This window comes from Lissotriton helveticus, chromosome 4_1, assembly GCF_964261635.1.
Source record: "Lissotriton helveticus chromosome 4_1, aLisHel1.1, whole genome shotgun sequence".
NCBI classification, from domain to species: Eukaryota; Metazoa; Chordata; class Amphibia; order Caudata; family Salamandridae; genus Lissotriton; species Lissotriton helveticus.
The window spans coordinates 402,222,170-402,245,922 of NC_136063.1; the positions used below are offsets into that span (position 1 = coordinate 402,222,170).

At 49.1% G+C, this 23,753-nt stretch overlaps 1 protein-coding gene across 19 annotated transcripts in view; it reads left to right on the plus strand.

Moving 5' to 3' along the window:
• UBR5 (ubiquitin protein ligase E3 component n-recognin 5) overlaps nt 1–23,753 on the plus strand; it is a 2,132,574-nt gene that overhangs the window by 645,025 nt on the left and 1,463,796 nt on the right. For all 19 annotated transcript variants that reach the window (XM_078686916.1, XM_078686920.1, XM_078686919.1 and 16 more), the window contains one exon: nt 8,639–8,731. In XM_078686916.1, the coding sequence (XP_078543042.1) occupies nt 8,639–8,731 (93 nt within the window). The remainder of the gene's footprint in view (nt 1–8,638; nt 8,732–23,753) is intronic.

Here is a 23,753-nt window from a genome sequence, read left to right on the forward strand (position 1 = left end):
TGTTGTTTCCGGTGTTGGGGTTGGAGAGCTCTTTGACGATGTTGAAGAGTTCCTTGCTGTTGTGTGCGTTGTTGTCCAGTCGTTCCTTGAATGCAGTCTTGGTGGCGTGAATCAGTTGGTGGTGTTTTCGGGTGGCGAGCTTGAGGGCAGTCATGTTGTCCGGTGTTGGGTCTCTGCGCCAGGCTTTCTCGAGGGCTCGGCAGTTCCTCTTGGAGCTCTTGAGCTCGTCGGTGAACCATGGGGCTTTCTTGCTGCCGGGTCTGCTAGGCGGGGTCCTCAGAGGGGCGAGGTCGTCTGCGCAGTTGCTGATCCACTTTGCGAGGTTGGTGGCCGCCTGGCTGGGGTTCGTTGCGCCGGTGGGAGGTTTCTTGCTCAGTGAAGTCGCGAGCTGGTCGGCCGTGATCTTGTTCCAGCTTCTGCGTGCAACCTGTTTCTGGTGGTGGTGGATCGTGGTCCTTCTGAAGCTGAAGTGGACGCAGCTGTGGTCCGTCCAGTGGAGTCCGGTGGCGTGGCTGAAGGTGATGTCCTTGCTGGATGAGAACACGGGGTCGAGTGTGAGTCCGGCGTAGTGGGTGGGGGTGGTCACCAGCTGCTTGAGTCAGAGGTTTGCGAGGTTGTCCAGCAGGGTGGTGGTCTTGCGGTCGTTGTTGTTCTCCAGGTGGAAGTTGAGGTCCCCGAGGAGGATGTAGTCGGCGGAGGGGAGGGCGTGCGGGCTGATGAAGTCGGCGATGTCTTCGCTGAATTGTGTGCGTGGTCCCGGGGGTCTGTAGATGAGGGTGCCTCTGAGGGTGGTCTTGGGGTTGATGTGGATCTGGAAGTGCAGGTGTTCGGTGGGCACGAGGGTGTCGTCGGTGTTGGTCGTGATGCGGATGGTGTTCCTGTGGATGATGGCGATGCCTCCCCCTGTCTGGTTGACGCGGTCCCTCCGGATGATCTTGTAGCCGTCCGGGATGGCGATGGCGATGTCGGGCGCTGAGGAGGCGTTCATCCAGGTTTCCGTGAGGAAGGCGACGTCCGGGGCTGTGGTATCGAGCAGGTTCCAGAGCTCGACGGCGTGTCTGTGGACGGAGCGGGTGTTGAGCAGGATGCACTTCAGGTGGCTGCTGCTGGTGCTCGTCTTGGTCGGTGCTGGTGTAGTGCAGGTTCGGATGCAGGTGAACTTGCAGGAGTGGCAGCAGAAAGGTCCGTAGGTGCGCCTCGGGGTGGCTCGGTAGCAGCCAGGGATCCGGCCGGCTTTGAGTGCGTTGAGCTCGGTGGCGTCGTAGGGCCGGCGGGTGGGATGGTGTCTGCGGGGGCCAAGGGTCCTGGCACTGGGCGCGGTCCAGGCGCGGACGGGCGCAGACGGGCTTGCCTTAGGCGCGCCAGCGGCGCGTCCGCTGCGCGGCCTCGCAGCGGCCGCCATATATGGGTAGCCGGGGAGGAGGGGTCAGCTGGGAGGCGGGTGGCAGGAGGGTAGGCGGGGCTAGGGGAAAGCGGCGGGAAAAACAGGCGGCAAGGCCAGAAAACGACGAGGCCCAGAAAGGACGAAAAAACAGGCGAAAAAAGCGGAAAAATAAGGCAAAAGAAGAGGCGCTCTGGGGGCACTCACACAGGGTACACGGAGGAAGAGGGGTAAGCAGGCAGCAATAACAATAACAGTAACGGCGCTTTGGGCACTCACACGGGATACACGGAGGAGGAGGGGTCAGCAGGCAGACAAGGAGCAACAACGGCAATACGGAGAGAGCAGCGGACAAGGTAGCAAGGCAGCAGGCAAAGGCAGGTGAGCACTGGTGGCACTGCAGAGGAGGGGGAGCGACCTACCCTGAGGTCAAGGGTCGCTACCTCTGCCTCGCAGCGGCTGCCATATATGGGTAGCCGGGGAGGAGGGATCAGCTGGGAGGCGGGTGGTGGGAGGGTAGGCGGGGCTAGGGGGAAGCGGCAGGAAAAACAGGCGGCAAGGCCAGAAAACGGCGAGGCCCAGAAAGGACGAAAAAACAGGCGAAAAAAGCGGAAAAATAAGGCAAAAGAAGAGGCGCTCTGGGGGCACTCACACAGGGTACACGGAGGAAGAGGGGTCAGCAGGCAGCAATAACAATAACAGTAACGGCGCTTTGGGCACTCACACGGGATACACGGAGGAGGAGGGGTCAGCAGGCAGACAAGGAGCAACAACGGCAATACGGAGAGAGCAGCGGACAAGGTAGCAAGGCAGCAGGCAAAGGCAGGTGAGCACTGGTGGCGCTGCAGAGGAGGGGGGAGCGACCTACCCTGAGGTCAAGGGTCGCTCGAAAGGGCCATACTTTAGAATTCACGCAAATCCCAACATCCAACCCCACTGCTGCCATTCCATCGAAACATCTGCGTCTTCTACGGCTCGAAGTTCAACAAATGCTCCCGAAGGGTGCTATAGAGCCACTCCCCTCCGCCCAAAGGGGAGAAGGATTCTATTCCAGGTTCTTCCTGGTAAGGAAGACGCTAGAGAAATGGCGCCCCATTTTAGATCTCAGGGAGCTCAACACCTATCTCATCTCCCTGTCTTTCCGGATGGTCTCTCTTAAAGACATTCTACGTCTCATCAATCCATGGAATTTCATTGCCACGTTCGATCTCGAAGATGAGTACTTTCATGTGCCGATTCACCCAGCACACAGAAGGTTTCTACGATTTACAGTAGCCAAGAGCCACTTTCAATTCAGGGTTTTACCCTTTGGTCTACGCTCAGCACCAAGGATCTTCACAAAGGTGCTGGCACCAGTAGCAGCGTTTCTAAGGAGGAATCACTTTCAGGTCTTCCCTTACCTGGACGATTGGTTGCTGAAGGCTCCGTCCAGGGAGGCAGCGAGGGAAGCGGTCGAAGCATGTACAAACCTGTTTCAAAACTTAGGTCTCACTTTAAACAAAGAAAAGTCATCTCTGGTTCCGTCCAGGACAGCACGCTTCCTGGGAGCCATCTTGGACTCGAATCTCAAGAAAGCTTTCCCAACCTTGGAGAGGCAGGAAAAACTGCAGACCATGGCGCTAGACTTACAAAGAAGTAGGTGTCTTTCAGTACGCCGCTACAAATCTCTTCTGGGGCTAATTTCTTCATGCATTCCTCTAATTCCACACTGCAGATTGAGGATGCGTCCTCTTCAGGAACAACTGGACATCCAATGGAAACAGATTCACGGGTCGTTCGACGACAGAGTGACCATCACCTCGTCAATGAAAAAAGCAGCCTTGTGGTGGACGAAACAGGAAAACTTGTCCCAAGGTCTATCCTTCGTAAGCGATCCGTCTTCTCAGGTGGTGACGACGGATGCGTCGTTGGATGGTTGAGGAGCAGTGCTGCAGGACCTGCAGGTCAGTGGACATTGGTCTCCTCAGAACCGTCGGCTCCACATCAATCTCTTGGAGCTCAGAGCAATCAAACTGGTTCTTCAAGCTTTTCTCCCTCGCCTGAGAGGTTCAAAGGTTCTCATCCGGACGGAGAACACCATGGCCATGCATTACGTAAACAAAGAAGGGGGAACCAGGTCTCTCCCGTTGTCTCAGGAAGCTCAAGAAATCTGGGAATGGGCGATCCTTCACGGGATGTCACTACAGGCAGAACACCTGCCAGGGATTTTAAACGAGAATGCCGACAAACTAAGCATATTATCCTCGATCAGTCACGAGTGGGAACTGAACCAGCGGGTTCTGGACGAGGTCTTTCAACAGTGGGGAAAACCTGCAATAGATCTTTTTGCCACACCGACCAGCAAGAAATGCCGGTCTTATGCAAGTAGGCTTCACCACCGAGGATCATTGGGGAATGCACTTTCGATAGCCTGGTCAAGGACATTTGTCTACGCCTTTCCCCCTTTCCACTGATCCCGAGACTTATCAGGAAGATCAAGATAGAACCATGCAAGATGATCTTGATAGCCCCTGCTTGGCCGAGACAGTTCTGGTTCACGGAACTCCATCTGTTGTCGCTGGTTCCTCCTCCTTCCCTTGCGAACCATTCCAGACCTTCTCACAATGTCCGAAGGGCAAATTTGGCATATGGATCCAGAGTCATTACACCTGACAGCATGGCTCCTAAGCAGTGAGAATTTATGAACCTTCCCATCTCTAATGAAATATAAGAAGTTTTCTCTCAGGCTAGAGCCCCTTCCACAAACAAGACTTACCGTCTCAAATGGAAGAGATTTTGCATTTGGTGCAGTAAAGAGGGTGTTGACTTTTTCTCTTCAAAACCTCATCAACTTCTACCTTATCTCTTGTCCTTGGCTAAGACGGGCCTGGCCCATTTATCCTTAAAAATTAATTTCGCAGCGATTTCTAGATACAGACGTTCTGAGTCTGGAGCTTCTCTTTAGTCTTCCAGGATAGTGAAACAGTTTCTCAAAGGATTGTTCCGTGTCTATCCCCCGGTGAGGCCTCCGCCTCCAACTTGGCAATTGAATTTGGTCCTCACACAGCTCATGAAGGGCCCGTTTGAACCAATACATCGTTCAGACATGAAATTTCTTTCATGGAAATTGGCTCTCCTGCTTGCCCTCACATCAGCAAGACGCATTGGGGAGTTGCAGGCTCTGACAATCCAAGAGCCGTTTCTCCAATCCAAAAGGAATACAGTAATCTTGAAAACTAACCCAAAGTTCATACCCAAGGTACCCTCGGACTTCCACTTAAATGAGCCGGTTATTCTTAAAGCTTTCTTTCCTCACCCTACTACACCGGCGGAGAGGTCACTGCATTCTCTGGATGTACAGCGGTGCTTAAAATTCTATTTAGATCGCACCAAGGGATTCCGTAAATCCTCCCAATTGTTCATTGCTTTTGGTGGTCCTTGCAAAGGACTTCCCCTATCAAAACAGGGTATTGTGAGGTGGATTACAAGTGCCATTCTATATTGCCATTCTGCAGCCGGTAAGCCACTGACCAGCAGAGTTAGAGCGCATTCCACAAGATCAGTGGCTTCTTCAACAGCTCTCTTCGCAGGAGTGCACATCAAAGACATTTGCAGAACTGCGACTTTTGAGCAGCGTGCACACCTTTACAAAGCATCACTGCTTAGAATCCTTGCAACAGGAGGACACGTCTGTGGGCCAGGCGGTCCTGAGGAACCTCTTCCACTAATTGGTGAGCTTTCCTTCCTATCCCACCTTCCTTTATTCTACACATGTTGTATCTTCACGTATTGTTGGCTATTGCAATGTATATTTACGCCAAAAAATGTGTTTTTTATTGCTTACTGCTTGCTACTCTGATACAAAAGCAAGGGAATCTATGAAAGTTCCAATACTGGGGCAAGAAAACAATTTACTTACCTGTAACTTTGGTTCCCCAGTATTGGTAACTTTCATAGATTCCCATGCGCCCACCCACCTCCCCGAAGAAAGCTCAGCCTTCAGCAGATATGGTGACTGTTACACAACGGCTACGAAAATCTGAGGCTCTGAGGTTCCTTCAGGAGGGTTCTATGGGGTGAGGCTCTTCTGATTTGGCTGATGCCTACGTTTGGTCTCTTTTACAAAAAGAGGTGGATATGCTACAAAAAGAATGAGGCCTAGGCCTTTTTCTTTCTCTTTTGTACCTACTGCTATGTTATTTTGTTACCGAGACTCCCATTCCGACGACGGGGAATGATACAAAAGCATGGGAATCTATGAAAGTTACCAATACTGGGTTACCAAAGTTACAGGTAAGTAAATTGTTTTCTTACCTCTCCAAGTGGTGGTCGCTCCCAGAAGACCTTCATCCCTGAGCCTGCAGTGTGTTTACAAACCGGCGAAACCCTTTGAAAGTAACAGGGCACCCGACGCCAAAATAGCACTCTGCACCTGGCCTCCCAGTGCTGCTGATGGTGCAGCTTTGGTGCTGTCTCGAACCCCCATTTGCTCTGAGCTTAAGTCCATGAGCTTTGCTCCCACACCCTGTGGCCTGCTCTTAAGCAGCCACCAACCGGAGGCCCCGGATTCCCTTTTGGATATCATTGGGCCTCAGTACCCTGCACCCGGCTGCGCTAGTGCCGCTAAGGGTACTTTGAGAGTGCATCCTCAACCCTGGGGGACCCCTGAGTCTAACCCCAGAAACCCAACTCCCACAGCAAAGCACTTACCTCTGAACCAATAACTTTTTTCTCCCACAGGATAACATTGTTTTCTATGAAAAGGGTTCTAAGTGTGGAGTTGGAAAATATATAAAAGTCTCTAAAACTGTAACCAAATAACTGAAATGCTTTTATTTACCTGTTTACAGGAAATGTCCCAGTGCAGTATCCAGGTATACTACACTGTGTAAGAAAAGTAATCTGTAAAGTAATTTACTTGACATCCTATTGAAAAGTCAATTCAAAGTATATATGTGCAATATTTCAAAGTATTGCCTTACCAGTAATTCTTCTGTAACCATACCAATGTATATATACAACTGCATTTCAAAACTATATTATTACTACAAAGTATAAATCAGTACCTGTGCCATGCTTGCTTGGTTCTACGAAATAAAATACCTAAAAGAATATTTTTATACAAAGTCAATTGGTCTGAAGTTCAGTCTTTGAGTGTATGCAATCAGTTCAGTCCAAAAAAGCTTTATTCGGTTTGTTTTATACAACCATATAAGCTGAACAGTTTAAAAGAAATCACTGAAAATAAAAAATTATCAATATACATTTACAAGATAAACATCACAGGCACAAATACATTACGCTCCACTTGCTCAACAATTTATAGGAAGTTACTTCACGTGCCGACTCTCATAATGACTCTAGTACTGAAAAGGGCGAACACCGCTATATAAATATTTAAAAACAGTGACTACAACAATCATTTAAAAATTCAACACAAATTAGTACACCATATTAAAGTGCGTAGTGCAAAAATAGCAAGTGGGAGAGACCAAACGTGCAAAGTCGCAGTCATCAAGTAACTATATTTCCAATGTTGAAGAGCTTAACTTGTTCTCCTGGTGTTGACAAATACATAAATTCAACACTACAAAATAAGTTTCAAGATACTACATTAAAGAACTGTTATTCTCTTACTCTATGTTCCATTTCATTATAATTTCTACCACATATTGAAACAATGACTTTACAAAACATCAAAGTATTCCTATCCTGGCATAAAGTGACATGTGCATAAGTGCAAATTTAACCCTATAAAAGGATTTTCACATAAAGTGCATTCGTAAATAGCTGCTCTATCATGATCCTTCGCGCTATTTTACCCCATGGTATAAAGTGACATATGCACATATGCACATGTGCAAAAGGCAAATATAGATAATGCAAATATAGACAGTGTATGCAATCATTTACTGATTGTGTGCAACAAATGCCTAACACTACCCTCCGATAAAGCCTTACTGCTTGACCACACTACCACAATTAGAGAGGAAGCTGCTATCTACTTTTAACTCTGCCTGCCTTTGGGGTGCCAATTGACTCTGTACACACTATAGCTCACTCTGGTATCGTATATACAGAGCCAGCTTCCTACAGTGGTATAATAAATCCCACAATGGCATCAGTATGGGTTTATTACACTGAGAAGCTTGCTACCAAACGTCCCAGAGTTCAGTAAAGCCATTATGGTGCTGTGGAGTTCGTAATGACAAACTCCCAGGCCATATACTCTTTATGGCTTTACTGCACTTACAATATCTAAGAATGGACTTGGACACTGTAGGGGTACAATGCTCCTGCAATTGTACCCTCACCATTGGTATAGGGCACCCAGCTAGAGGGGTATCTTAGCTATACCATAGGCAGTGGGTTGCAGGCATGGCGCACAGGAATGTGTGCTATGTTGACTCTTCACTTTTCCCTGCAGCAGAACATACAGCCTGCAATGGCAGTGTGTGTGTTAAGGTACATGACCTCTGAGGTTGGCACAAAATGTGCTGCAGCCAATAGTGGCCCTCCTTGGTCACAGTGCCCTTGGTTCCCATTGTACCTTTTACAAGGGACCTGCATTTGGCCAGAGATAATAATTGGGGTACAAAGGTACAGTTTTGGGAAAGAACACAGTCCCTGGGAACCTTGTTGGCTGGAACCCAGGGCACATTAAGTTAAAGTGCATCAGTGTTCTGGCAATAACTGTGTGTGTGTGTGGGGGGGGGGGGTGAGTTAACTGCAAAAGAGAACCACTTTCCTACAACAGACCAGTGGTAAACATGATGAATATGAATCTCATTCCTCGATTTGGTGTACAATGTCTGAGTTGAGCAAGCACTGAGCTAAGTCTGAACTTTTAAAATTGGACAGTTGTTTATGTGGAAAAAGTTCTAAAATGTTGCGTGAGCACAACAGCAATTCACTAAGACATTTAGAGCCCATTACAGAAAGGTGCTCCCAACATTAGAGCTGGGTTTGACCTGCCTCCAACAAAGCAACTTGTGAGAAGAAAACTAATTTTCGCAGACGTGAAAGCAACTCTGTTAAAGAAAATCATTCAGTCCTTTCCTTTTTAGTGCCTTTTCGTCTGCTAGCCCTGAACTTGCCTGAAAGTCTGTTCAATGAAGAGCTGTACATATTTCAGTAGCAACTGTTTTTTTTACGAACTCTTATGTACTTTTATTTAAATATGTTACATCCTGTTTATAGCGAAATTATTTCACTAGTCCTAGAGAATCTGTGCTTGGCTATTCAAATGCAAGTTTTTTTTTACTTGTTCTGTTTCAGACACTAGATTTCCTTCAAGATGGACTGGATAAGGGACTAGGACCAAATTCACTGAGGGTTCAGCTGGTGACATTAGGATCAGTAAGAAGCAAGGTATGAGGCACATCCTGTATTAGCAGCTGTGGGTTGTGGATAAAATTTTTGCTGTTGGATATATTTTTAATGCCCACATTTTTTTATTGTTTATCAACAGTAGTAGCATACAGTAGAACAAAAACACACTACCTAGCATTAAATCTTTGAAAACACTGTATTAAAAGCTCACATCTAGTCCATGATGCGTCCACCACTTACCCAAATCTTGTTGATGTTTCCGGTGCATCCTGTTGCCCCATAAAGTGTTTGCTTCTTGTGGCCACACCAATCGAAACCCCTTCCCCACATAGTCACTGTAGGGGTTTTCTGGTGAATTCCAGCTGCAGAATGTCTCTCTTGGCCACCAAGGTAGTCACTCTGATAAATGCCCTCTCCAACCTCAACCTTCCAACAGGCCTAGCTATGTAGTACTGGGGCTAAGGTCTATACATCGACCTATGACCATAGAGTGCTCACTCTCTGTTATGACCCAGCAGGGAGTTCAAAGCTGAAAAGGAAAAGGTCCAGGTCATGTGGAAAAAGTAGCCTCGGATAAGGGAGCATCGAGGACAGTAAGCCTGGGTGGGGTTCGGCTAGTTAGACGTAGTCTCTCGTGGGTCAAGTAAGTCATATGGACCATTCGAAGGCAAGATGAGATGACCAGTTCCCTACTGGCCTGACACGCATCGCACCAGCTCTCCATACCTCCCACTTCTGTTGCAAAGTAACAAAACGGTGTGGAACGTTATTAATAATCAGTGAGCAGTAAATCAAGAGACGGCTCGCTTACCCAGGTTCTCCGATAGGAGCTTTGCCTCAAATGGGTTAAACTACAGGATCTGTATCGGTAGGGACATGGACTGATAGGACATTGCATAGGTAAAAATATTGAAAAAATTGTGTGTGTGTGAGAGAAAGTGCCCTCTTTCTTGCATGGTATGCCCCCACTTTTGCTGAATTGCTGATGTTCTTAGAGTGTGCACTGGGCTCCTGCTAATCAGGTACCCAGGGCCTATGTTCCTTCCCTAAACCTGCTTTGAAGCCTAAACCCAATTTGCTTCTCTGGCCACATGTCAGCCCCTGGTAAGTGGTACCATAGGTTCGAGGCATGTGGGCTGCTAAATTCATATCTATTGCATAGATCGCCGCCTAGTGTTGGGTCCGGATGATTGCACATTGTTGTCCTGGAAGAGTCTTCGAAGTATCACGAGATAGGTGGCTCCTCCCCTGGACTACAGTGCGCATGGGCATCGACTCCATCTCCAGATTGTTTTTTTCCGCCATTGGGTTCGGATGTGATTTCGACGTCTCCGTGTCTGAATCGAAAAACTTACTTCTTTAAGGCCAAAAGGCCTTCGTTACCTGCGTCTGTATTGTTCGCGTGCGGTCTCGAGCATCATCCGACTCTTCGAGTCGGAATTCTGCGGAGTCAAGTAACTCTTAGGACATCGAGGCCCTCTCGTCGCAGCAAGAGCCCGACGTACTTATCATGGAGCGGAGTCCGTTCAAGTTCTGCCCCGTCTGTGGATCCAAATATCCACATATCGACGTGCATCCAGTCTGTAACAAATGCCTCTCGCCGGACCACAACGAGGCCAACTGCATGGCCTGCTCTAAGTTCAGGTCAAAGAAAACGCTCAAGCTTCGGCGCGCGGCGCGCCTCGAGGCCCAGCGAGCGGCTCCGGCACCCGACGACATATTCGACGACCCCGCAGAAGACGGCCGAAGCCATCATCTTCAGATTTCACCACCGTCGACGGAGGTCGAGGCCGATCCCGGAGAACACGTCGAAGGACAGGGCCAAGACCTTGAATACGTCGAGGAGGTAGGGGACGACGAAGAAGTTTATGGGGCCGCGGAAGATAGCTCGGAGGAAGAGCTATGCCCCGAAAGTTACATGACTCAGGCTCAGGTCACGGGATCGCCACTCGGCCTTACCCACGACCCTGCACCGCTATCCCCGGCCCCGCCTTCTGGCCCGGCCACGGACGCACCAGCGGAGCCGCCATTGCACGTATCGAAAGCGAAACCTTCGGAATCGACGACACCAAAGATGGCCGACATCCCACCAAAACCGAAACCTTCGGATCCGACCACACCTAAAATGGCCGACGTCCCAACAAAAATATCGAAGCCTGCTCCCTCATCGACTCCGTCGCCCTCCGGACCTCCGAAGTCGAAGAAGGCTGTCGAGTCGACAGCGCCGCAGAAGGTGGCCAAGGACCCGTCCTCTACGAAGGTCGTCCATCCCGTGTCGAGCACAGTTGCTCTGGCGCGGTCCGCTAAGGCTGTTGACACGCCTTCGGACGCGACTGCGGCGCCGACAAGCAAACGCACGGTCGAAGCGAAGTCATCTAAGAGCCACGACCCGAAGGCCGGAGGCACTACGCATCGGCACAAGGATGCCGGATCTGCAGCAACGGCGCCTAAGCCTACAACGGAGCCGAGAGCCGTTGGAGCCGAAGATTTGTCGGCGGCATACTCGTCAACACCGAGGTCCTCCGACGCTGCTGAACATCGGGCATCGGTTACCAAACCCTCCGCTTCCTTCACAAAACAGGTCACCGACTCCCTCAAACGTATTCGGGAGAAGACTTTGTCGTCAACGGCTCCCACGCCGTCGGCTCCGACACCAGTGGACACACCTGCGAAGACTTCGACCAAGCTTCTCTACACTCTGCCACCGAAGGTGGCATCGAAGGCATTTGCAACCAGAGCGGTGCCAAAGATCACTGACACGTCAAAACCTTCGACGCAAAGTGGCCGATCGGATCGACATCCAGCCTCAGAAGAACAATCTGAGCATTACATCGATGCCGTAACGGGGAAATTGACCCTCTATAAAAGAAAGATCACTTCCCAACCATTGGAATCCTATGTCATTCCACTAAAAAAGAAAAGGCCGGCTCAGGACATTCCTGCCCTTGTTGAACCTATTCAGCCAACACCAAGGAGGAGTCCATCACCTTCCCCCAACCAGTCAGGGGGAGAAGATAACCAGGATGACCAGTACAATTTCCCAGCTGACAATGACCCTGATGGTCAACAGGACTCATATGACGACACTGGTGACCAGGGAGGACATCAGGTGGTACAGGACCCACAGGGGTTTGGTGCACGTACATCACCAACTGAGGATTCCGCAGCATTTAATGCTTTGATAGAGAGGGCAGCTGCAAATCATGATGTGGACATGCATGCTGACCCGGTGGAGGAAGATTTTTTGTTTGACACTTTCTCTGTCTCAGAAAGAACAGTTAAGACACTTCCTATGCTGAAAGGTGTCCTTGAGATCTTTAAGGAACCTTCCAGGGCGAGAGTGGTGAACCCACGTATCGAAAAGAAATACAGGCCAGCACCTGGGGACCCTGCATATATTCGGGGACAGTTGCCTCTGGATTCGTTGGTGGTCGCCAATGCCCGCAAGAGGGCAAACTCCCAAACAACGGGTGACGCTCCTCCCCCAGACAACGAGTCGAAAGTGCTTGAGGCATCAGGCAAAAGGGTGGCTGCGCAGGCTGCCAATATCTGGCGTATATCAAACACACAGGCACTATTGGCACGATACGATAGGGCGCATTACGACACCCTAGAACAGCTCCTTCAACACCTACCTGATGAGTTTAAGGAGGCAGCCGAAATGCTCATACAAGAGGGAAAGCTCATCTCAAACGCTGCAATAAAGTGTGCACTTGACGTGGCTGATACAGCGGCTAGGGCGATTATCACTAGCGTCATGTTAAGGCGACAAGCATGGCTTCGCATATCAGGATTTAAAACTGACATTCAAACAACAATACTCAACCAGCCCGTTAATCCTGACAGACTGTTTGGACCAGATGTTGACACCACCCTCGAAAAAATTAAAAAGGACAATGAGACAGCTAAGTCCATGGGGGCGCTTCAGTCTCAACAATTCAGGGGGAGCACTTTTCGTCGCTCAGGAGCACGTGGTGTTACCAGAGGACACTTGGGTCAACAGACACAATTCACGAAAGGTGGTGCACAATCCTCGTACCCCAAGCAGGGTAGAGGGGGTTACAGAGGTAACAGTGCCAAGGGCAGAGGCAGAGGAAACAACAACTCCCGTTCCTCTGCCGCCAACAAACAGTGACTCTCTGTCACTGCCCCCCGACCATCCAACACCTGTCGGGGGGAGACTCCAGCAGTTCCTGCCAGTCTGGACATCCATCACCACAGACAGGTGGGTAAGACAGCTTATCCAGTACGGTTATTGTTTGGAGTTAACATCAACTCCACCCACCATTCCCCCAAGACAACGTCCTATGTCGGCAGAGCACTTGCACTTATTGCAGCAGGAAGTTGTGGTGATGCTGCAAAAAGGCGCAATCGAGCTCGTACCAGTGGAGGAGGAAGGCACAGGGGTCTATTCCCTGTACTTCCTTATCCCAAAAAAGGACGGATCCCTCAGACCCATTCTGGATCTACGCCCCCTCAACCTGTATATACTGTCAGAACACTTTCACATGCTTACACTGCAGCAGATTCTTCCCCTGCTGAACCAAGGGGACTTCCTAGCAACCTTGGACCTCAAGGATGCTTATTTCCACATACCACTCCACCCATCCCACAGAAAATACCTCAGGTTCACCATTCAAAACAGGCACTATCAGTTCAAAGTCCTACCCTTCGGAGTGACCACTGCCCCCAGAGTATTTACAAAGTGTCTGGCGACAGTTGCGGCGCACCTCAGGAGGCAGAACATACATGTCTACCCTTACCTAGACGACTGGCTCGTTCAAGCAAAGTCAGAACAACAGTGCGCCGCGGACATGTCCCACACCATTCACCTCCTTCACAGTCTGGGGTTCTCGCTAAACTACCCAAAGTCGCACCTTCAACCAGCACATGTGCGGCAGTATCTGGGTGCGACAATAAATACCCTGACTGCTATGGCTCAGCCAAACCCGGTCAGGATCGACAACATTCATTCGCTGATCCAGAGGTTCAGACCGCAACACTCCCTACCAGCGAGAGTGTTCATGCAGTTGATAGGCATGATGGCCTCCTGCATCTTCATAGTCCCGCACGCAAGGTTGCACATGCGTCCGCTCCAAGAATGCTTGGCAAATCAGTGGACACAGGCTCAGGGACAACTGACAGACCTAGTGTTGGTGACCGGTCGGGCATACAACTCTCTGCATTGGTGGAATCCACACAACCTTTGCAAGGGACGACCGTTCCAAGAGCCTGTGCCACAGATTATCCTAACAACGGACGCATCTCTCCAAGGGTGGGGAGCTCATGTGCTCCACTACACGGTGCAGGGACTGTGGTCCACCCAGCAACAGAAGTTGCACATCAACTACCTGGAATTGATGGCAATCTTCATGGCGCTCAAGTCCTTCAATGTACATCTGCGCAACAAGGTCGTGTTGATCCGGACGGACAACATGACAGCCATGTACTACATCCAAAAGCAGGGAGGTACTCACTCGCCACAGCTGTCTCATCTGGCTCAGAGCATGTGGAAGTGGGCCATTCAGAGGAACATTTTCCTCATGGCAGAACACCTCCCGGGCAAGGACAATCAGATGGCGGATCTGCTCAGCAGATACAGCCATCAAATGCACGAGTGGGAGATACATCCATCAGTACTCCACCCGTTCTTCCAGCAGTGGGGTCATCCAGAGATAGACCTCTTTGCCACAAAGGAAAACGCAAAATGCCAAAGCTTTGCCGCCAGGTTCCCTCACCCGGAATCGCAAGGGAATGCGATATGGATGAACTGGTCAGGCAGATTTGCATACGCTTTTCCCCCAGCGCCTCTCATTCCGCTGGTGGCAAGAAAGATAAAGCAACACTCGATGACGCTCATCCTGGTTGCTCCAACGTGGGCATGCCAACCATGGTACACCACGTTTCTAGAACTTTCCGTGGTACCGCATCAAAGGCTGTATCTCTCCCCAAGCCTCTTGACGCAGAACCATGGCGACATTCAGCATCCAGATCCGCAACAGCTCAACCTGGCGATCTGGCTCCTGAGGTCCTAGAGTTTGGCTACCTCAACCTGCCTCCAGAATGCATGGATATCATACGAGAGGCAAGAAGGCCCACTACCAGAGCTTGCTATGCAGCAAAATGGAAGCGGTTTGTCATTTACTGTACAGAACACAATATCAACCCGCTAGATGCATCCATTCCTAACGTCATCTGCTATTTGTTACATCTTTACAAATGCAATCTAGCGTACGCTTCCATTCGGATACACTTATCCGCCATAGCGGCTTATCTCCAGAACAGGCAGAATCTCTCTGTTTTCAGGGTGCCTGCCATTAAAGCCTTCCTGGAGGGACTGAAACGAGTCATTCCACCTAGAACACCACCAGCTCCAGTGTGGAACCTCAATGTGGTCCTCACTAGGCTGATGGGCCCACCTTTCGAGCCACTGCACTCCTGCGAACTTCAGTTCCTGACATGGAAAGTGGCATTTCTCATTGCTATTACATCGCTCAGACGTGTTAGTGAGCTGCAAGCGCTCACAGTCCAGGAGCCATTCATACAAATTCATTCAAACAGGGTAGTACTACGCCCTAACCCCAAATTCCTTCCGAAGGTGGTGTCACAGTTTCATATCAACCAAACTATTGACCTGCCCGCATTCTTTCAAAACCCACAAACAGTAGCGGAAAGAATGCTTCATACATTGGACGTTAGGAGGGCGTTGATGTACTACATTGACAGAACACAACACTTTAGGAAAACACAACAACTTTTTGTTGCCTTCTCAGCACAGCACAAAGGCAACCCTATTTCCAAAGCAGGAATAGCCAGATGGATTGTTAAGTGCATTCAAATCTGTTATCAAAAAGCTAAACGTACTTTAACAATACCCCCAAGGGCGCACTCCACACGCAAGTTGGGGGCCTCCATGGCTTTCCTGGGGAACATTCCTTTGGAAGACATTTGTAGAGCAGCCACGTGGTCTACACCACACACATTTACCAAACATTACTGTGTCGATGTGCATTCCAAACAGCAAGCAGCTGTAGGACAGGCTGTTCTTAAAACACTCTTTCAGACTTCTGCAGCTGGCACGGGCAACCGCCCTTAAGGGAGGGACTGCTATGTATTCTATGCAATAGATATGAATTTAGCAGCCCACATGCCTCGAACTGGATATGCTACTTACCAGTATGCATCTGTTCTTGGCATGTAGGGCTGCTAACATTCATATCGCCCGCCCTCCTCAGTGCCCGTAGCGGCTGCAGATACTCTCTTGCATTCAATCATTAGCATGGACATCCTTTACACTATTTCACTCCATCTCTGCCACAATGGCTAAAAACAATCTGGGGATGGAGTTGATGCCCATGCGCACTGTAGTCCAGGGGAGGAGCCACCTATCTCGTGATACTTCGAAGACTCTTCCAGGACAACAATGTGCAATCATCCGGACCCAACACTAGGTGGCGATCTATGCAATAGATATTAATGTTAGCAGCCCTACATGCCAAGAACAGATGCATACTGGTAAGTAGCATATCCAGTACCCAGGGCACTGTGACCAGAGAAGGCTCCTAAGGGCTGCAGCACTTAACGTGCCACCCTTAGAGGCCCTGTACCCTGACACGCACATATTGCCTTTGCAGGCTGCGTGTCTTGGTGCAGAACAAAACAAAGAGTCGACATGGCACACATCCCTGTGTGCCATGTCAACAAACCACTGCCCTGGCATACATCAGTCACCCCTCTAGGAGGGTGCCCTATGCCAGTGGTGAGAGTACAGGTGAATGAGCCCTGTACCCCTACAGAGCCCAAGTCCATTCCTGGACCCTGTGAGTGCAGTGTTGCCATTTAGAGCACATTAAACCTGCACTGATGCCAGTGTGGGATTTAATGTAAAATGCCCCCTGAAACTCGACCAACTACCAGTGACCTGACTGAGTGGCTGTGCAGGCTGCCACCACCAGACATGTTTCTGGACCCCTGGGTCGAGAACCTGCTGCTCTCTGGGACCGGAAACAATCCATATCCTGGGACTAGGTGCCAAGCCTCCTCCCCCAGGATGGACAGGGTTCATGAAGGAGAAGCTTCAAAGGCATGCTGCCTTTGGGAGCCTCTCCAGACCATTTGCTGCTTTCAGCAACTGGTCCCCACTGGTTCTACCCCCACTCTGGGCGGGAGAAACGGGGTAGGGGGGAGGGAACACAAGTGAGGAACAGAGGTATGCCCACCTCTGCCAACTCCACCCCTAAAGTGGGGGAGGCGAGGTGAAGCACAACCTCGAATCCCCGCCATCTTGAGGACAGTGGGACCCAGCCAACCAGGGACAGGCTCCTGCCCCCCTCTCACTGGACTCCTGCCCCCCCTCCCACTGGAGAGTGGCAGAATAGTGGGTGTACCAACCCCAGGGAAGGGACCTATTGTTCTCTTCCAGGGGATCCTCATCACTAGTCATGAGCACATGAATATTCCCACCCATGTGCGGGACCCCGGAAACGCATACCATATATGTGAAAACCCTATATATATATATATATATATATATATATATGTGTGTGTGTGTGTGTGTGTGTGTGTGTGTGTGTGTGTGTGTGTGTGTGTGTGTGTGTGTGTGTGTGTGTGTGTGTGTATGTGTATGTGTATGTGTATGTGTATGTGTATGTGTATGTGTATGTGTATGTGTATGTGTATGTATATACACACACAATGCAGCCTTCCTTAGACATGCTGAACAATGCTGCAAGAGAAGTCTTTGCACATAAATACATTCCAATAAAGCAGGGAGAAATAAAGCCTTTGAAAACTGCTTTATTATACAGCAGAAAAGGTAATCCTGCAAGGAAGGTGAAAACAATGTCGGCACATAGGCTGCATTGTAGAGAAAAAATCAGTGTAGAAAGCTGAAAAGCTAACCCACATAAACACTAACAATAAACTGGCACCGTGCCTTTAAGGCAGCGATGACCCCTAGCTTCCCATCATACCTCAGGGGTGACAGGTCAGTTGTTCTTTCCAGCTCCTTCTGACAGGACACTGGTTAATACAGCCCTACTTCAGCTCTACCCTTTTCTGATTTTTGTCAGAAAATACTTCTAGTTTTGGAGTAAAACTCTTTTACTTCGACATCTTTTGAGTGTTTTTCAACTATTTTTGAGGGAGTTGGACATTGTTTTTCATTCAGAAATGCCTTCCCTTTTTGATCTTAGCCCTTCATGTGGCAAAAAGGCCAAAACAGACTCCCATTCTGTCTTTATTTTATGTCTGCCTTCTGATCATGATCCACAAACCTGCCAGCACTGCCAGCTACTGTGCAAAATAACTTTAAAGGACAGAGAGATTTCTCCTCCATGTACTGGTTGAGAGAAGATCTTCCTCCAGAGGCAGGTCAGCGTTGGAGGAGAGAGCATCCACAAGTAAGATTCCAGTGTGCTCTCCATCGGCGTCGGGCTTTGCGCCTCAAATCCCTTCTTCAGCATCAAAAACGTCGACGAGAAGACCATGGACGGCGGGGTCGCCGTCAAGAGAACACCGGTCGTCATAGAGGATCACAGGTACGTCACCTCCGTCGTCGTCAACCAGGCGACGATCGACGTTGAGGCATCGAACTCTGTTGAGGCGGGCTTGCCCAATGTCGAGAGGCAGATCGTCTTCATCGCCGTCGCAAGGTCACCGGCGATTGACGTTGAAGCACAAATCTATCGACGTCAACCAGGCGATACTCGACGTCGATTCAATCTCCGCTGTCGCAGGTTTATCAGCGATCGGCGTGGAAGCATACCTCTTCGTCGACATCAACCAGGTGGCATTTGACATCGAGACAGGTATCGTCATCTGTCGGCGTCAAAGAGACGTTTGACGTCGAGGTCTAGACCCTCACCGGTGTCACATCTGACGTAGAGACCAAGAAAGTCGACGTCGAGGGAACGTTCAACGTCTAGGAGGATTTCTCTGTCGAACCACTCATCGCGGAGATCACAGGCACGCTCACCATCAAGAAAAGGTCTATAGGCTCCATGCATTCGGGATCACTCCACTCAACGTCGAAACGTACATAAAGATCGACGTCGAGGAGGCGTTCAAGATCTAGAGTATCTCCCATTATGGTGACCCAGAGTAGATCAAATTCAAGGCATTTGCCAGCGGCGTCTCATTTTTCATCGCGACGGAGGTTGCGCTCAAGAACCCATGGGGCCTCTTCGCATTCCATACGAAGCTCCCCTCAGACAATTGAATCATCTCGCAGTGCTTCTATCCATTCTCAGGAGCCTGCAGGTTCACCACCAAGAAGTTCCCTGAGAAGGCAAAGATGCCCTTCTATACATCTTTCTCCCAGATAGCTGTAACCTCTGCATCATTGGCGGTCACTTCTGCAGGTCATACTCAACGAACTGCAGAATACTCCAGCCCATTGCATAGATCCTCATTACAGCGCTTGGTGCAAGAAGTGGACAAATCACCCACCGCTCTCTCCGGAGAACACCGGGGCAGATCCCCCGAGCTCAGGTCAGCACAGGGGCTTCGCAAAAGGTGACGTACACCGTCTTGGTCGTCATCCTCCACACACATCTAAGAGGGATTACTCTCCTACCCTCACGGATAGTCCACCTAGCAGAGTATCACCCATTGATGACGTAAACAGTTTCCATGACGTGCTTACCAGGGGGCTCAGAAGTTAGGTATTACCATGTCTACTACACAAACGACCACATCCATTATCTTTGAGACTTTGCATCAAAGATCTACGACCAGAACGTTGCTCCCCTTGGTACCGGGAGTCATTGAACCAGTAATGGATGTGTTCCTAGCCCCATCCTCTGCGAAAGCAGCTCCAGCGCGTATCATGAAGAAATACAAGACAGCTGCATCGAATCCTCTTTTTCTGCGAGCAGACCCACCTCCAGATTCGGTGATTATTGCAGCAGCTAAGAAGACGCACGTGGTTGCATCTTCCTCCTCCCGATAAGGAGAGTAGAGCACAAGACTCTTGGGGACGGAAAGCTTGTGGCTTGGCTGAATCTTCTTTGCAAGTATCCAACGCTGCGACCCTGTTGGGTTGGTATGACAGATCCCTGTGGGATTCGTTGGAAAGTTTTAAAGAAAAACTACCAAAGGAGGATCAGCAGGACTTCTCAGAAATCATCAATGAACGCGCTTCGTTCCCCATTGTGAGTCAATGGTAACTCGCGACTGTGTTCCCACACTGCACGCGTCTCCCGTGGGTCTCCTACTTCCTAACCTTTGGTTCTGTAGTGTAGCCCCAGCGATTCCCTAGGCCCTAGGCCTATTCACTATTCCTGAAGTGGATCTTATACCACTTACTTAGTATATGGTTCGTGAGGCCTCTAGGGCAGAATTGTATTTGTGCAACTTAAAGTATGCTGAATGAGTAACTTGTAATGTAGTTCGATCTCTGACCTCATAAAGAGTTCAGAGGGGTTGTGTTAGAAATAAATACACATATATATTTGATATATACTGTAGGAGAGTGGGGTCTGCAATCCTATGGTCGCCCCAGATTTTTGCTTTTTGCTTCACTGGTTTATGACTTTCCCTGGCTGTGGGCCTGCTAATCAGACCCACAGCCTAGCTGTTCTCTCTCTAAATTGACAACCATGTACTTTAGGTGCATTTACCAACTGGTACTGTGCCACCTTATCAGTCCCTGTACAGTATACCTTAGGTATCCAGGGCATAGGTGTACCCAGGGCCTACCAAGGGCTGAAGCATGTATTATGCCACCCCTGGCTGGCCATCTAAAACTGACACAACTGGCTGCATGACAGCTGGGGCAAGGTGGTGTAATCACCCTTTGCTATAGATAGAGTATACCTATATCTAACCCTAAAAATGGACACATATATTCCTATCAGTCACTCCTATGGCAGGCCTTATCAATCCTGAAGGCAGAGTGCTTGGAATTATGTGAGATGGTGCTCTGGCATGAGCTGAGCCCGTCTGCAGCTTGCGGAACCAAGTCCTAATATCTGTTCCATGATAACGCTATACCATATACTCTTAAGTGCATTATCAACCTCGCGGTTAAATGCTAACTCTGGTATAACATAATCAAAACATGTCGAGTAAGGTGTCATACGAATTGGAATACTACCCCCTCGCCAATTCTGGCGGCGGGGGTAGCATTACACCCTTCTAGAGGGACACGACATGTATGTAACTGTGAACCCCGGTTAAAGTTAACTCGAGCCTCAGGATCACAAATGGATGCTGCCACCACAGACACAAGTCTGACCTCCTGCTGCTGGGAGTCCTTCCAGCGAGGGAGGCTTGGACAAAGGGTTTCCTGCCTTGGGAGGTGCTAGCACCACCCCAGACAGGATTTTGTGTATTGGGTTGGACAGGCCTGAAAGGAATGAGACATGCCTTTTTCACTCTGTTGATTTGAAACACTGTGAGACGTAGGAGAGCACGATTTTCGAGCGCTGGTAAAAATTAATGATTGCACACGATTTTAAAGTGTTGATAATGTGTTTTTAAAACTTGTAATGCACTCACCCATTTACATGTAAAGCGCACTTGATCCCCGGTCCACCGCCAAAAGTTTGGTTTGAGTGGAGGGACGGCGCAACACCCACCACGGAGGAAGTGATTGCAACTTCCAGGGCACAACCAATCAGCGACCTGCAGCTGACTCCCCACAGGCTCTTAAGCCGCGCCTGCCTTTCACTCTGTTGATTTGAAACACTGTGAGACGTAGGAGAGCACGATTTTCGAGCGCTGGTAAAAATTAATGATTGCACACGATTTTAAAGTGTTGATAATGTGTTTTTAAAACTTGTAATGCACTCACCCATTTACATGTAAAGCGCACTTGATCCCCGGTCCACCGCCAAAAGTTTGGTTTGAGTGGAGGGACGGCGCAACACCCACCACGGAGGAAGTGATTGCAACTTCCAGGGCACAACCAATCAGTGACCTGCAGCTGACTCCCCACAGGCTCTTAAGCCGCGCCTGCCTTTCACTCTGTTGATTTGAAACACTGTGAGACGTAGGAGAGCACGATTTTCGAGCGCTGGTAAAAATTAATGATTGCACACGATTTTAAAGTGTTGATAATGTGTTTTTAAAACTTGTAATGCACTCACCCATTTACATGTAAAGCGCACTTGATCCCCTGTCCACCGCCAAAAGTTTGGTTTGAGTGGAGGGACGGCGCCCACCCACCACGGAGGAAGTGATTGCAACTTCCAGGGCACAACCAATCAGCGACCTGCAGCTGACTCCGCCCCAGCCTATATAAATCATTTGTCCTCGGCCCCGCAGCGGTCGCGCGCCGCTGTCGCGCCGCTGTCGCGCCGAAGTCAAGCCAAAGTCCTGCCCGTCTGCGCCCGTCCGCGACCAGACGCGGCCAGCGGCCACGACCTTTGGCTCTATCAGTCACTCTCATATTACCTACTCGAAAGAGGCCCTTCTGGCATTTATCCCTCCTACTTGCTCCACAGGTAAACTTATAAATTGTACACATACTCCTTTTTCATGTTCTGAATGTAACATTCGTCTCCTCTCCATACCCTCTGAAATCGACTTGGAAACTGCCGACTTTCCACCAATACGCCATATACCAACTTCCACTCAACCTTTAGTCAACCACTCTTTTATCAGTCTAAATTGTAGATCATTACCTAAACATAAAAGGGATATTTATGATCTACTTACAGATTCACAACCAACTGCACTTTTCCTCACTGAGACCTGGCTGACCAGTAGCTCAGGTCCAGATATAGCAGCTGCATTACCTATTAATTACAGCTATATTAGCAAAAATAGAACACATAAAGAAGGGGGCGGTATCGCCATTATTTTTCGAAACTGCTACACATGTCAATGGATAGATATTGACATCCCTAATTGTGAAGCTGGATCCTTTAAGCTTAAGTTATCTCCAAACTTTACACTATCTGGTGCCTTAATATATCGAGCCCCTGGCACTGCCAGTCTGTGGGCAGCCTCTTTTCCTGAGCTCATTGCACCTTTTTTACTAGAGGCAACTAACTTTTTGATAGTTGGTGACCTAAACATTCATCTACATGACATCTCTAGTCACACCAGCACTAATTTTATAGCAGATATACTGGCCTTAAATCTCACCCTTCATAATGAAGGTCCAACCCACAAGACAGGCAATTTCCTTGATCCAATCTTTTTCAATCAAGATAACATCTCCTGTAAACCATCGAAACCTATCCCGTGGTCTGACCACTATTTAGTGGAATTTACAATAGCAATGCCGCAACTGACCACTTCTTGTAGAGCTCCATCTGGGCCCAGAGTTTTAAGAAATTGGAAAAAGTTGGATTCTACTAAGCTCAACACCTGTCTTAGGGATACTAGGCCCCTTACTAATATAACAAATATAGGTGAAGCTACAGTTATTCAAAATTGGCTTAGTTCAGCCATCAACACATGCCTTCCACTGAAAAATAACAAACAAACTCCCCTTCACCCTCCCGCTCCTTGGTTTACAGATGTCCTCAGACTTGAAAAAACAGCCTGTAAAAATTTAGAGCGCAGATGGCATGTCCATTATGATTCCGTACAAAAATCATTATATAAAGCAGCCCTTCTGAACTATCATGCTAACTGTGCATCAGCTAGAGCTGAATTTGCTAAAACAACTATTGAAAATGGTTGAATTCGGCCAAATGCACTTTTCAAATTAGTCCAGGAACTCTCTGGTTCATCCTGTCAACCAAAAGCACCTTCCCTGGACTCTGCGCAGTGCGATGTTCTGGCGCAATTCTTTAGGAATAAAATTGACAAAATCTATGAGGAATTCAAAGACCCAACTATTTTTCCATCAGCTTCGAACTCCTCGGTATGCCTGTCCGAATCTGAAAAAGCTACAACAATCCCCGTCCTAGATACCCATCCCCAGCTTCTAACCAACTGGGTCCCCCTCAACCTGCCTTCATTACACAAAATTATAACAACCATCAAATCTGGTTCTCCCCTCGACCCCTTTCCTCCCCAAATCCTCCCTTCACTTGACACTCCTTCACTAACGCTCATTTTAGAGCTGTTAAATACCTCTTTGAGAGAGGCTGTTGTCCCAAAA